This window comes from Myotis daubentonii, chromosome 7 (assembly GCF_963259705.1).
Source record: "Myotis daubentonii chromosome 7, mMyoDau2.1, whole genome shotgun sequence".
NCBI lineage: Eukaryota > Metazoa > Chordata > Mammalia > Chiroptera > Vespertilionidae > Myotis > Myotis daubentonii.
Genome location: NC_081846.1, coordinates 51443392 through 51457595, shown reverse-complemented (window position 1 = coordinate 51457595; position 14204 = coordinate 51443392). Strand labels below are relative to the sequence as shown.

The window sequence follows — 14204 nt, the reverse complement described above, 5'->3', positions numbered from 1 at the left end:
GAGGTTGGGAGCTTTAGTCACCCGCCATCCTGAAAACGGCCCTCAGCCCCTCACCCAGACTGGCCAGGCACCCCAGTGGTGACCCCCACCCTGAAGGGGGTGTGACCAGCTGCAAACAGCCATCATCCCCTCATCCAAGCTGGCCAGGCACCCAGGCGGGACCCCCACCCTGATCCGGGACAACCTTCAGGGCAAACCAGCTGGCCCCACCCATGCACCAGGCCTCTATCCTATATAGTAAAAGGGTAATATGCAAACTGACCCTAACAGCAGAAAGACTAGGAATGACTGGTCACTATGACACACTGACCACCAGGGGGCAGACGCTCAATGCAGGAGCTGCCCTCCGGTGGTCAGGGCGCTGTCACAGGGGGAGCTCTGCTCAGCCACAAGCCAGGCTGATGGCTGCCAGTCCAGCGGTGGTGGTGGGAGCCTCTCCTGCCTCCTCAGCAGCGCTAAGGATGTCTGACTGCAGCTTAGGTCTGCTCCCCGCTGGCAAGTGGACATCCCCTGAGGGTTGCCGGGTTGCCAGAGGGATGTCTGATTGCCATTTTAGGCCCAATCCCCCGGGGAGCGGGCCTAAGCCAGCAGGTGGACATCCTCCGAGGGGTCCCGGACTGCAAGAGGCCATAGGACGGGCTGAGGGACCCCCCTGAGTGCACAAATTTTTGTGCCCCGGGCCTCTAGTCTATAATAATAAAAGCATAATATGCTAATTAGACCGGACAACAAAACGACCTTCCGGACATCATTCTGGATGTCCTTGCAGACAAAGTTGCTGTGGTGGGGGCTGAGGCAGAGGCTGTTAAGGGCAATCAGGCAGGCAGGCAGAGGGGTTAGGGGAAATCAAGTAGGCAGGCAAGTAGTTAGGGGTGATCAGGCAGGCAGGTGAGCAATTAGAGGTGATCAGGCAGGCAGGTGAGCAGTTAGAGGTATCAGGCACACAGGCAGAGGCAGTTAGGGGCGATCAGGCAGGCAGGCGAGTGATTAGGGGTGATTAGGCAGGCAGGCAGAGTGGTTAGGGGTGATCAGACAGGCAGGTGAGTGGTTAAGAGCCAGCGGTCCCAAATTGCGAGAGGGATGTCCTACTGCCAGTTTAGGCTCAATCCCACAGGGATCCCTGCTGGATCAGGCCTAAACCAGCAGTCGGACATCCCCTGAAGGGTCCCAGATTGTGAGAGGGTGCAGTCGGGCTGAGGGACACCCCCCCATCCTGTGCACAAATTTTGTGCACTGGGTCTCTAGTATTACATAAGCATGGTACTTGCCCAAAGAATTTATCATTGGTATATACTAGTAGTACTATTAACCAAACCACAGGCTCTTCAGATTTCATAGTTTATCCATTTCTATCCTCAGATCTACTTAAGCATATCAAGTTTAGTCATGGCTCCTTAGTTTTCTCATCTGTGGCAATTTCTCAGTCTTTCCTTGCTTTTCATGACCAGAACTTTTTTGAAAAGCATAATTAGAATATTCCTCAATTTTGTTGTTCTCTGGTATTTTCTCATTATTAGACTTGAGTTATGGATTTGAAGGAAGAATGCCACAGATGTGAAGTGCTTGCCTTTTTGTATCAAATAATATCAGGGAGTAAATGATATCAGCATGATGCATCACTGGTGATAATAATGTGAGTCATTTAATTAAGATGGTATCTGCCAGGTTTCTCCATTGTAATATTACTATTGTCCTTTTTCCATTATCCTTTGAAAGTAAATTACTAAATGCGGCTCACACGGTGGAGATTGGGGATCAAGTTTCATTTCCAGAAGTGGGGAGAGTATCTACATATATATTTGTAAGTCTTTTGTAAGGAAGCTTTGTTGCTTATCTCTTAATTACTTATTCGGTCATTTATTTATATCAGTATAGACTCATGAATATTTATATTGATTCTTTGGGTTATAATCTAATACTATCATTAATTTTATTGTTTAGATTATTCCAGCTTTGACTATTGAGAGTATTTTCAGGTCAGTTCTTGGGTCCTTTTGACATGACAATACCTATGTTTTTTTCCCTTCTTACTTTCCGTCACTGTAAGATGCTACAGGTTCATCTGGTATTTATCCTGCTGCAATCCTAGAATAAGCCATCTCTCAAGGAGCTAGATCAGTGATGGTGAACCTTTTGAGCTCGGCATGTCAGCATTTTGAAAAACCCTAACTTAACTCTGGTGCCGTGTCACATATAGAAATTTTTTGATATTTGCAACCATAGTAAAACAAAGACTTATATTTTTGATATTTATTTTATTTATTTAAATGCCACTTAACAAAGAAAAATCAACCAAAAAAAATGAGTTCACGGGTCACCTCTGACACGCATGTCATAGGTTCACCATCACTGAGCTAGGTTTTTAATATGAGTCATTGGGTAAGCAATGATGCCATTAACTAAAATGGGAAAGACTGAGTTAGAAGAGAAATTCTAGAGCATGTTATTTCCTTCCTTCCTACTTTCCTTCCATCTTACCTTCCCTCTTTTCATTATTATTATTATTATTTTGTTTTGATATATTAAGCTTGTAAAGCTTAATAACCATTCAAATGGAGCTGTAATGTAGGCAGTGAAGATACGAATATAGCGCTCAGGTGCCCTGGCTGGTGTGGCTCAGTTAATTGGGTGTTGTCCTATGCAGGACAGGTGGCTGGTTCAATTCCCAGTCAGAGCACACACCTAGGTTGTGGACTCAACCCCTGTTGGGGTGTGTAGGAGGCAGCTGACCAATGTTCTGTTCTCACCAGGGTGTTTCTTTCTCTCCCTCTCTCTTCCTTCCTCTCTAAAAATCAGTAAAAAATCTAAAAGAAAAAAAGAATATAAAGCTCAGAGAAGAGGTTCAGATTAGCGATCTAAATTTGGGACTCATAAATAAATGGTGCTATTAAAAGACATAAGATCTGCTTTCCTAGGAAAAGTCAGAGAAGTCTCAGACCTCAGGATTTAGAGGTTAGTAAGAGGGGAAGAAATTAGGCAAGGAGATTGAGAAAGGGCAGCAAATGAGGTAGCAGACAAGCTTACCTCCTGTACGGAATCCTAGAAGCAAGGAAAAGAAATATTTCAAGAAAATGAATGTGATTGTGTCAAACTCTCTTGAGACATTAAGGAAGATAAAGACTAAAAATTTACCATTGGATTTGGCAATATCCAATTTTACCTCTGACCTTGATAGTACTATTTCAGTGGAGCTGTGAAAATGAAATCTAATTTGGGGGAGTTCAACATAGAATTTTATCTGGGGAATGGAGAATGCTCTCTTTTAGAAAGTTGCTATAAAGTACAGTGGAGAAATAAGGTGAAAGTGAGATAGGGAATTGATATAAAGGAATTTTTTTTTAAGTTGGGAGACATTACAATATATTTTCAGACAGATGGGAATTATCCAGTAATATGAAGGGGGAAAAAATGACAATGTAGGAGAGAAAGGGGATTATTGAAGTAACAAAGACCTAAAATTGGTGAGAAAAAATGGAATCCAAGGCTTCAGGGAAAGGGTTGACCTTAGGTTGGAGAGAACAGTTTCGCCTTTACAACAGGATTGAAGGTTGACTACAGGGGTAGAAATATCAAGGATATGTAGGCTATAGTGGTGAGAAGACAAAATTGAATCATGGTTCTTAAATTTTTTTTTAGAAGCAATGTCATAAACAGAGAGAGAGGAGATGGGAAGAAATGTTAAAGAGTGGAAAAGAAGCACAGATGCCTCTTTTAGTAGTATCATAGAGTTGAAGTATGAATTAAGAGAGATATGATAAGATGATCAGGGACGCACTTAAAGGTCTTTATCATATTATCAGTAGTTATGCCAGTAATGCCATAGTCTACATTTTCTCTAGTTGTAATCATCTGTTCAGCTACTAGGAGTAGGTTCATAAAAGGAAGATAGCTGAACTTAACTAGGTTATTTTATTTTTGTCAGACTGATTTGAAGAGAGAGAAAGGCCTCGGAGGTGATTGTATATGTAAAGGAGAGACTACCATGCTGAATGATGGGCCCTAAATTGAGTAAGTGGGGAAGTGTGACAATGAGCAGCATGAGTGAAAAATGTGTAGAAGTCAAGAAGCTTTTTTGTTGGCAAAGTGTATGATCTAAACAATTTGGAGACCATTGTTGCAAAAGTTATTAAAAGCTTCCCTGCCCCCTGCTGATCCTGTTTGTTCTTTCGATGTTCAAACACTTTTCAATCCTTTTAGGATACTCTGTCTAGGCAAGTTTGTACCTCTTCTTGGTCCAGTCTTGCTAATTTACCATTTCTTGATAAATTATATGTTTCTTTGGGTTTTTACATTTTTACTTAAACTTACATCTAAAATTCTTGCAAATTCCCAGTGAAGTCTTTTCGTATGCCTTTACAGAGATATATCTGAACAATTTTGGAGAATTTTTTGCAGTTTCCAGCACAGCTGATTGAGTGGAAGAACAGCATGTGACCACCTGATATATAAATAGCCTAAGGAGGACTGGGTTTAATTTGTTTTAATAACTCCTGTCCACTTACTGAAATAGGATGACTAAGTACTACCATCATTTTAGAAACTTTTTGGGTCATGTGACACTTTTACTATAGTTCAACACATGTTAGGAAAAAATGGAAATTCATTTTTTGTTTGTTAAATAAATAAATTGATTGCTGCATATATTTTTGATGACTGCACTTCAGCATGTATGAAGGTATGAAATTGGAATGGAATTGTTACTAATGAAATAATTCTAAATAGAATCAGTATGATTGTCAGTGGGTTTTATTCCCTTAAAAAATAGGGTCAGACTTTACATTTCAGATTCATCTTTCCTGCTAGATTTGTTTGCTCTAAGTCCTTTGCTTTAGCCAGGAAGCTGTCCTTCAGAGTGAATGATGCTTTTGCTGGTTGCAGGCATAGCAATGATGCAACATTATAGTTTGAGATGCAGTAACAAATGCAATTAAACTATTATACTGAACTTAAAAATCTTCTCACCACTTTAGAAACACTGAACAGCAATTTCACATTTCTTCAGTTACGTTCATAGACTGATGTGAGCCATGTCCAGACATGTAGAAGTGATCAGCTGGGGTGGGGACCCTCAAATTCTGTGATTCTGTAACAAGTTTATACTCAAAACCCCAGCATTTGTCAGGAAAACAAAACAAAACACTAAAGACAGGAAGAAGATAGGAGTGTTTCAAACAAGTTATATTTCCTTAGGGTTAATCATTGAATCATCCATTAAAAACAACACAGCTGAAGTTATAGCTCACTCATGGCTGATGTGACCTTTAATGACCTCAGTGAAGTCTAGCATGACTATTGATTAAGATATACCAACACTGACCTACTAACGGTGCTCTTTGGAGACAATGTTGATAAACATGGAAGAGTGACTTGACCCTTGCCATTGTGCATGGCTGCTGGGACTAAGGGTGATTTGCAGTAATGTCCAGGGGCAACCAGGAAGCCAAGGGGCCTGGAGCAAGAAGTGATGTTCACCTCTCTCTCTCTAGCCCCGCAATATTGCAGGAATTTCTAAAAGTGAAAAACTGGTTTTCAGGGAATTTCTCATTTGAACCCAGATAGCAGAAAAGACCAGATACGAACCATAAGTGTTAGATGGACATTTCTAAATGATAACACAGGTTCGTGTATGTTTTCTTTTTCATAGAATTCATAATCAGAAACTGGGGTTCTTTTGATGAGCACAAAAAAATTTGTGAGGACGAATAACATTACATTTACATTACTGTACATGTTTTTAGTATTTTATAAATGTCACCCTCCTTGAATATTTTTCATAGTATCTGGGATGGTAATATATATCCACAAATCTGTCCCAGATATCACTTGTCACTGTTGAGACGATCCACAGGACCAGGGTCCCACTCAAGTAATGATATAATAGGCTATGCTGGGGATATCCAACTCAGCTTGGGACCACCCCATAAACATGGGTTTCTAGGAAAATGACAGTTTCCACCAATCCTGTGTAATTCTCCACTGATGTGCCCAAAAGGCTTGTAAAGGAAAAGGAAAAGCCCTTAGATCTGGGGATTATACCTCTCCAGAGTTGCCTGGGTCTCAGAGCAAGTGCTAATGACCTAGATATCTTAGCACCACAACTCTTCAAATTCTCTTTCTCACATGTGTACGCAGAACTTCCTCACACAGTTTCACACAGCCAATGCCTCTGAGTTACATTCACAGAACCAAGGTGCTGGGTTGAAATGGTTTCCAGCATCAACTACTATACATTGTGCCAAGTACTAGCGTCGATCCTCACTTCCCCAATACTTGGAACTTTGCATTGACTATGACATGTTCTTTCAGAATTCTTCTTCCTTTGTGATGAACTCCCACCTGGGGGCTTCACTGGCCTCAGTTAGGGTCAGCTCTGTCCATCAGATACATTTTTATGTCTTTGACCTTCCAACAGGTCAGAGTTCGAATCCCTTTTTCCTAACACCAACGGTTCCTTGGCCTCTGTGTAAATTACAGGCTAATTAGAGGTATGTAAATTTAGATCACTAGATTTCTCAATATTTTTGCTTTTCTCAATAGACTACCTTAAATGCCTAAATAAAATATTTATTTGGTGGTAAAATACAATTATTTTTTATTTTAATTTTAAAAGTAGATAATAAAAAATCTTAATTTCTTTCTTGAGATTTAGCTACATGTCACAGATATGTAGTAGTAAGTCTCCTTATTTGTAACATAGGGAAATTGAACTAGTAGCAATTTCCCCATATTTTTATAGCAGCAAAAAATTATTTTGAAGGGATAAAATTTTAAATGATATCTCAGCAGGTGAAAATGATATTTAAATAATAGAATTAATTTTCATTAACAAGAAATGGTTTCAGATTATAAATGACATTGGTAGACATATGTAATGCAGTATGTAATTTATCTTTAGTATTTTGTTGTGATTTTGCAAATAATATTTTAAAGTTTGTATTTAATGGACACATGAGAAGGTAGAGATCTATTAGCATGCTAGTTCATTGATTTTTAATTGCTTGACTTGCAATCTCATGATATGTATCATTAACAGAGAAGGCAGAAAAGTTATATGCTAAACTATTCTTCAAAGTGAGTGCAATAGGTGATATAAGGTATTGCTTCAGTGGTCTTTACATGCCATCATTTGAGGGTAATGTTCTCAAGAGTTTTAAGCTATAAAAGAATAAAGCTGACATCAGTATAAGTTGCTTACTGAGCCTATTTCTTCATTTAAGTAATCGATTTATGGTATTCCTACACCAGCTATTGGTATTGGCTATGATCTGTGATAGTTCATCTCTGAGTATTGTAGAAAGACAATAAATGAACCACATTTTCCAAGGTTCTCTACATCATTTTTAAGGAAAATTTTTACATTGCATATGGACATGACCTAACATATTAGAATGGAAAGTTTATTAATTCTTAAGAAAAACTGATTATATACATTTTAATCTGGGAAAGTAAAAGTGTATAATTACTACCAGGATTTTATCACCTCTTTAAATATTTGCATTAATCATTGTGAATTATGGCACTGCAATTTTAAAAAACAGGATTTTTCTTAAATCGTGTTTATGTTAAAGAATTTTGTGTTTAAATTATGTTATTAAAGTCTAAGTTATCTTAAAACCTGAATATACAAATATTTCAGTTAATTTTAGAATTAAATTCCTTAAGTAATCCCCCCAAAAATATAATAAATATTCATTGTTATTATCATCACCTATATAGCTGTAACATTTTGGTTAATTTTCCTTGATTTTCGTGTGTTTCAAGATATGACTCTTCTAGAGACTTAAATCTAGTGTAATACCGATTAGTAAGATAGAAGGACTTTAACTTTTTGTTCATAGAAATATTTGATTAAATAACAGGTAAGTAAATGAATGAAAATGGTTGTAAATTATTAGAAATTTACTGCATTCTTCTAGAGTGGATATTCTTTCTGCACTAAATTATGTGTAGTACAATTATTCCACACTATATTTAATGCCTTATTTATATTCCAAGATTTCTATTGATTTTCTCTAGGTCATATTTACACTTTGTAGTAAGCTTTACTGTTTGAAAATATAACATATTAAAACAAATCTCCTTTTTTAAGGAAAAAATAAGGATATATCAACAGACTGAAAAAATGTCTTCAGAGGCATAATCTTCAGGAAGATACTGGCATTCATGAGATCTCAAGGTTAGCAGTTCATACATTATTATTTTCATGTTCTTACGGATCTGAGATATAATTGTGTAACTGTTCTAAGTTGTTATTGCTAACATGTAATTATATAATAAGGAAAATGTCCTTATTTAAAATACATATTTTTAACAAAATCTCTTTAAGATTTAAAAAATTCCCTTTATACCATAAATGTATTATTTGTGCAATTAGGGATGGTTAAAAGAAAATACTGTTTTAGTAGAGAACCACATTATAATTTGCTTCACTTATTTGTTAAGAAATCTGCACCTATATAGCAAATTTTACCTTTCTAATGTATCTTTGGCTAAAACACACACATATTGTTTAAAAATAGCTAATCATCAATCCTTCTAAAATTCTTTGAATCAGATTCCATGGCTTTCCCTCAGTACAGCCAAAAAAATTGTTCTTTTGTTGGACATGTGCCTGCAACAAAATGACAATATAAATGAGCAAAAGAATATTTAAGGATCTTTTCAAAGCTGTTTAGAGTCATGTGTCTGAAGAGGAAAACCAAAATAAGCCTTCCCTTATTAAGCAGCTTATAATAATAATAATACACTAATAAAAATATTCATTTGTAAGTTTGGATTATCATTTAGGTTAAAATGGTTCATTCTAATGGATGGCTTGAGAAAGTGGATGATTTCTGACTTCTTTATACTGTGGGACTCAATATCAAAATTTTCATAATTTTAAATGAAAACATTGATGACCTTTGATTTTGATTGCTTTGGTCAAGCTTCTTTTCAGTGTCTGTATCTTTCATCACTGATCCAAAGATGTATTCATTCACATTTGTCTGGAACTTACCATATGCAAGGCAATGGGCTAAGTGTTTGGTTGTTTCAAAATGAGTAAGATATGGTTTTTGTTCTCAAGAATTGTCCAACCATATGTTACTCAGACAAGTTTTATTATTAACACGAGAAACACATAATTAAAAGGACAAGCTAGATATAAAAGTATTCTATGAATTCTAAAACCCAATGGGAATGAGTTGGGGATTATACATTATTTTACAGTATGGCTTTTAGTAGGCTAAAATATTGAGAGTTTATACCAATGGGAGTTTTGCTCTATTATAAGCCACACCTAACTGACTTTCTTTTTTATTTTATTTATCTTATGTTATCTTATGTTATCTTGTCTGAGTGGGAGCCTAAACTCTACCTGAAACAGAATTACACAGCACTGTGCTTCTCACGAAAACCTTTTAAAAAGGTGCTATCTTAAGAAGTTAAAGCAAGTCAACTAATTAAAAATAGTAAAATTTTTTTGTGAAAAGTCACTGAAGACACCCCTTGCTGAAATTGTGCCATTAGACAAGTGGTTGTATTAATTTATATAACCACAATCATTCAACAAGTATCCATCAAGTGCCTACTGTGTGCAAGGGAGCAACAGCATTGAATAAAATATACCAATATCATTGCCTTAGAGGAAATTACATTCTAAGGGGTGGATACACATAAGCAAAACAACAACAACAAAGTTAGTTATGTATTATGTTAGATGGTGATAGTGCTATGAAGAAATAGAAAACAGGAAAGGGAATATAGAGTATAGGAAGGGGTGGAATTTTAAAATAAGCCTAATGATTTAATACTGCAGAATTTACACAAAAGAAATAGATATTACTTTTGTCTGCATAATGACAACTAAAAACAAGTGTGATGAAATATAACACCTACTAGAGGCCTGGTGCACAATATCCGTGCACTGGGCGTGGGGTGGGGGTAGGTTCCTCAGCCAGCCTGCGCCCTCTCCCAGTCCGGGAGCCCTCAGGGGATGTCTGATTGAAGGCTTAGGCCTGTTCCCCATGAGGAATAGGCCTAAGCCAGCAGTCAGACATCCTTAGCACTACTACAGAGGTGAGAGAGCCCCCCCCCCCATTGCTGCTGCACTTGACAGCCATGAGCTGGCTTCTGGCTGAGCGGCGTTCCCCCTGTGGGATGAACTGACCACCAGGGGGCAGCTCCTGCATTGAGCATCTGCCCCTGGTGGTCAGTGCATGTCATAGCAACCAGTCATTTCACCATTCGGTCAATTTGCATATTACCCTTTTATTATATAGGATTGGTATGTTTTCTTCATCATCATTTGTTAAGATGAATGTTGCTAATACATGTACAATAACTAGTGTGTGTCTTTCTCAATTTCACCATAAAGAAAATACATATTTTAAAAGTGATAATACGTTTACTACATGTACATGAAATATTGTCAACATTTTTGAAATAAAGAAATATACAATTGAATCTGGGTTAGTCCATTCACATGCAAAGAGGTTAAAGACTATAGTTATTCTTCTGTGTAGGGGTGGGGGACGGAATTGATTCATTTGTTTTAATTGAATAAATATTATAAACCTAAAATAGTTAAGGATCATTCTGACAATACATACAGATGATACATGGTGCTAGGAGTTTTTCTCTTCTTTGTTTTTGTTTTATCATTAGTCTTATGTTAAGAGAGCACTAAGTAATTGGATTGAAAACAGAAAGGAATTATTTATACTACCTTATTCACATGGTACACTAATTTTTTTAAGGACATATGTCTTCCTTTATATACTAGGTTTACTAGAAGATATATGGAGATTTGGAAATTAAAGCATAGCAATCTGTTTATGATCATCAACAAATGAGTTATCAAGTTTCTTTTTATGATCATCTGGTTGAAATTGTTCTATGAAACACTGGGTGCTGAGTACAGGAGTCTGGAGATGTTTATGGCCCAGAAAACCCTGCTGTTTTGCAGCCAATAGATAAACCCACCATATAAATTGATATTATCTTAAAAGTCATTCAGTTTTGACTAGAATTGAAAAATTTAGCCAATCTGGTAGCAGAAAAAAATAGTTAAATCAATTATTTTTCCACTGTTAATAAGTCAATGAAAAAGAAATATCTAGTCATCCAAATAAACACAATTTGGATTAGGAGGTCTCAATATTGAAATGCCTTCAATCTTTCAGAAGTCAGACATTCTAAATAGTATATTATCTAAAAAAATAAATGTCCAGTATTGGAGTATTAAAAGGATTATAAAGTCAAGCTTACCATTGTTTAGAGGGCCTGTATTAATTAAACCAAAGCAGAGAGTGTTTGTTGCATGTTGTAGCAAAAGAAATGGTCAGCTCTGTATGGTTGACCATAAGAAGTAGTGTCTATTTAGGGAAAACCAAAATAAACTAAAAAATGAGAAACACAGGGATGTGGAGGAGAGTTATGGAGAAAAAGAAAACTTCTCAAGTCATGCCGCTATGGCAGAGCTAGATTTCTTCTAAACCAAAATTAATGCATTCATCTGGAAACTTTGAAGAAAAGGACTAGGAACTCTTGTTTAAGGGCAACTGAAACAAAAGCATATGCTTTCCCTGAAGTGCCCTTGTTTCATCCTCCCTCTATTTGCTTTACAAAACGCTAGCCTCAGGAATAATTTGTGAATTTGTGTCACAATACCATAAACTTTTGCAAACAATGAATCTTCCATTCTCTCACAAGCCATCACCCACAAATAGGTATCTTTGAACCTCACATCACCTGGCATGGTGATGCTCTGGATAGTTCCTCCTTCTCTACCTTTTTCAATGGTTCTCCGGATGATTTATGGCCATTCTCATCCTTCTATCATGTTTATAATGTATCTAAACCAAGGTTCTCGAACTGAGCACTACTGATATTTTGGTCAGATAATCCTGTAGGGGCTGTCCAACACTGTAGGGTGTGCAGCAGCATCCCTGGCACTACACGCCAGTACTACTCCACTCTCCCCAGAATCGTTCCAGACATGGCCCAATGTCCCTTCAGGACAAAATTATCTCAGGATGAGAACCACGTTAAAGCCTAACTCCCACAACCTCAATAAATGTCTACTCCACATCAACCACAAATCCTCCTAACCACCCCCAGCATCTTCCTCTCAATTAAAACTCATCTGAGATGCTTTAAGTTCCAGCCTCCCTTGTTAAATGAAAACTGACATCTGTCTGACCATCTGTGTTTTTAGTTGTCTTTTATTTGCTTATACCTGACCTTGTATCTAAAATGTGTCTTACAAAATAAGAAGAGTGAATATAAAATCAGTTTGAAAAAGGATTAGGGAAAAGGACTAAAAATAAAAACATGAGATTAGGTCAGGAATGGTGTTAGGTTACAAATAAAATTAAATCTTTTTTCTCTCAGGTTTTCTTTGAGATCTTTCTATGTTCTCCAAGTCTTGCTTGGAATTTAGCTTGGGCATGAGCCTTTACATTTCTACAGCCTGTCCTTTCTTACATTATACATTCAACCTTGAATCCAAACTATAGTGAATCTTCTCTTTTTCATATCCAGGCACATTGAATGCTACAGGAGCAAAATATACCAGCCTGCAGACTTAAGGTTCTCTAATCTGAGTTAGCCTCTCAATAACATTCACTAATCCTTTCCCTCTGACTGTGGTCAGCCACTATTTCAAAAGTTTATCACTCCACTTAAGCCATATAGTCTCTCCCTTTCGCTCTCAGTGCACCTGCTATTTTAAAAAGAAAATTGAGGTCATTGTGTGGAAACCATTTGTGCATCCTTGCAATCCTCTCCAGTATCAAATGGCTACATCTAACAACATTCTTACTTTCTTTCCTCTAATCTTAAAGGATCAGGTGCCCTTCCTGCTATTGAAGACAAAGGCTGTGTTTGATTTTATTCCCTCTTCCTGATGCCGAGGCTTTTGCCATTAGTTATTTTTCTTTCTATCCTTTATCTTCAACTTTTCCTTCTTTGCTAGCCCATTTCCTTCAACCTGTACACATTGTTCAAACTTCTATCCAAAAGAGGAAATTGGCAAACAAAAACCAGCTGACCTCTCTCTCCTCTGGATTTCACCGCCTCTACCATTCAATCTCTCTCCTCTCCAACCCATTCAAAGTCTCCAATGCAATCTGCAAGCATTATCTCCAGTTTCTAAAATTCAGTCACCCCCTCAGCATAGTGTGATCTGATTTCTAACCCCATTTAACAGAGCATGCTCTCTCTAAAGGCACAGATGACCCACAGTCCTTATCTTGACTGGCTCTCTCAGGGGTATTTGACACTGTTAACTTCATTTTTCTTCTTTCACTCCCCAGGCTGTTGTGCCACCCCTTCCTCTAGGCTGGCTTCACACCTTGTACACCCTTTTGTAAAGGCCTCTTCCACAGGCTCTTCTTTCTCTGTCCTTTCAGAAAGTCACGAATCACAAACTCAAATACGATGAGGTGGCAATAGGTAATATAAATGAGTGGAGACAGCAAATTGAAAACAATACTCTGTAAGCCAAATAATGTGCCCACAAAAGTTCTTTTACTCAAATGACTTCTGAGAGATCTACCCTAAGCTTATTGCTCATCTATTTTCCCTGCTCTTCCTTGTCAAGTAGAGCCACTCTTACGACTTTATTGTTAACATAGATGGAATGACTCCAACCCTCTTCTTCAATTAAGCTAAGATGTACATATTACAGTACAAAAGTGAGAAGTACAGATATCTATTCCCCACCCACACATATGCATATCTTCCCTCGTTACCAATACCCCCCACCAGAGGAGTATATTTGTTACAATGTATGACATACAGTGACACATCAGAGTTTACTGAGGATTCACTCTTGGTGTTGTACATTCTGTGGGTTTAGACAAATGTATAATGACATGTATCCGTCATTGTAGTATATTATACAGAGTATTTAGACTGCCTTAAAAATCCTTTGTGCTCTACCTATTCAACCCTCCTTTATACACCCTACGTGCTGGCAACCACTGCTCTTTTTATTGTTTCTCTAGTGTTGCCTTTTCCAAAATGTTATATACTTAGAACCATATAGTATACTAGTGGACCAGTGCACAAAATTCGTGCACATTAAAAAGGAATTAATTAGAGGAAACATTTTAATATTGCTATTTGCCCTTTCTCTATAATAGAAGTGTCAGGGATGAAAGAAAATTAGTAAAATGTTTATGAAAGTCTCCTTCCTGTCAGAGTCTGGGGCATGCCAT

General features: G+C 37.4%; 1 protein-coding gene across 1 annotated transcript in view; it reads left to right on the top strand.

The window, feature by feature from the left end:
- CSRNP3 (cysteine and serine rich nuclear protein 3) overlaps positions 1-14204 on the top strand; it is a 160695-nt gene that overhangs the window by 16553 nt on the left and 129938 nt on the right. The window contains exon 2 of the mRNA XM_059704237.1: positions 8090-8176. Within this exon, the coding sequence (XP_059560220.1) occupies positions 8164-8176 (13 nt within the window). The 5' untranslated portion in view covers positions 8090-8163. The remainder of the gene's footprint in view (positions 1-8089; positions 8177-14204) is intronic.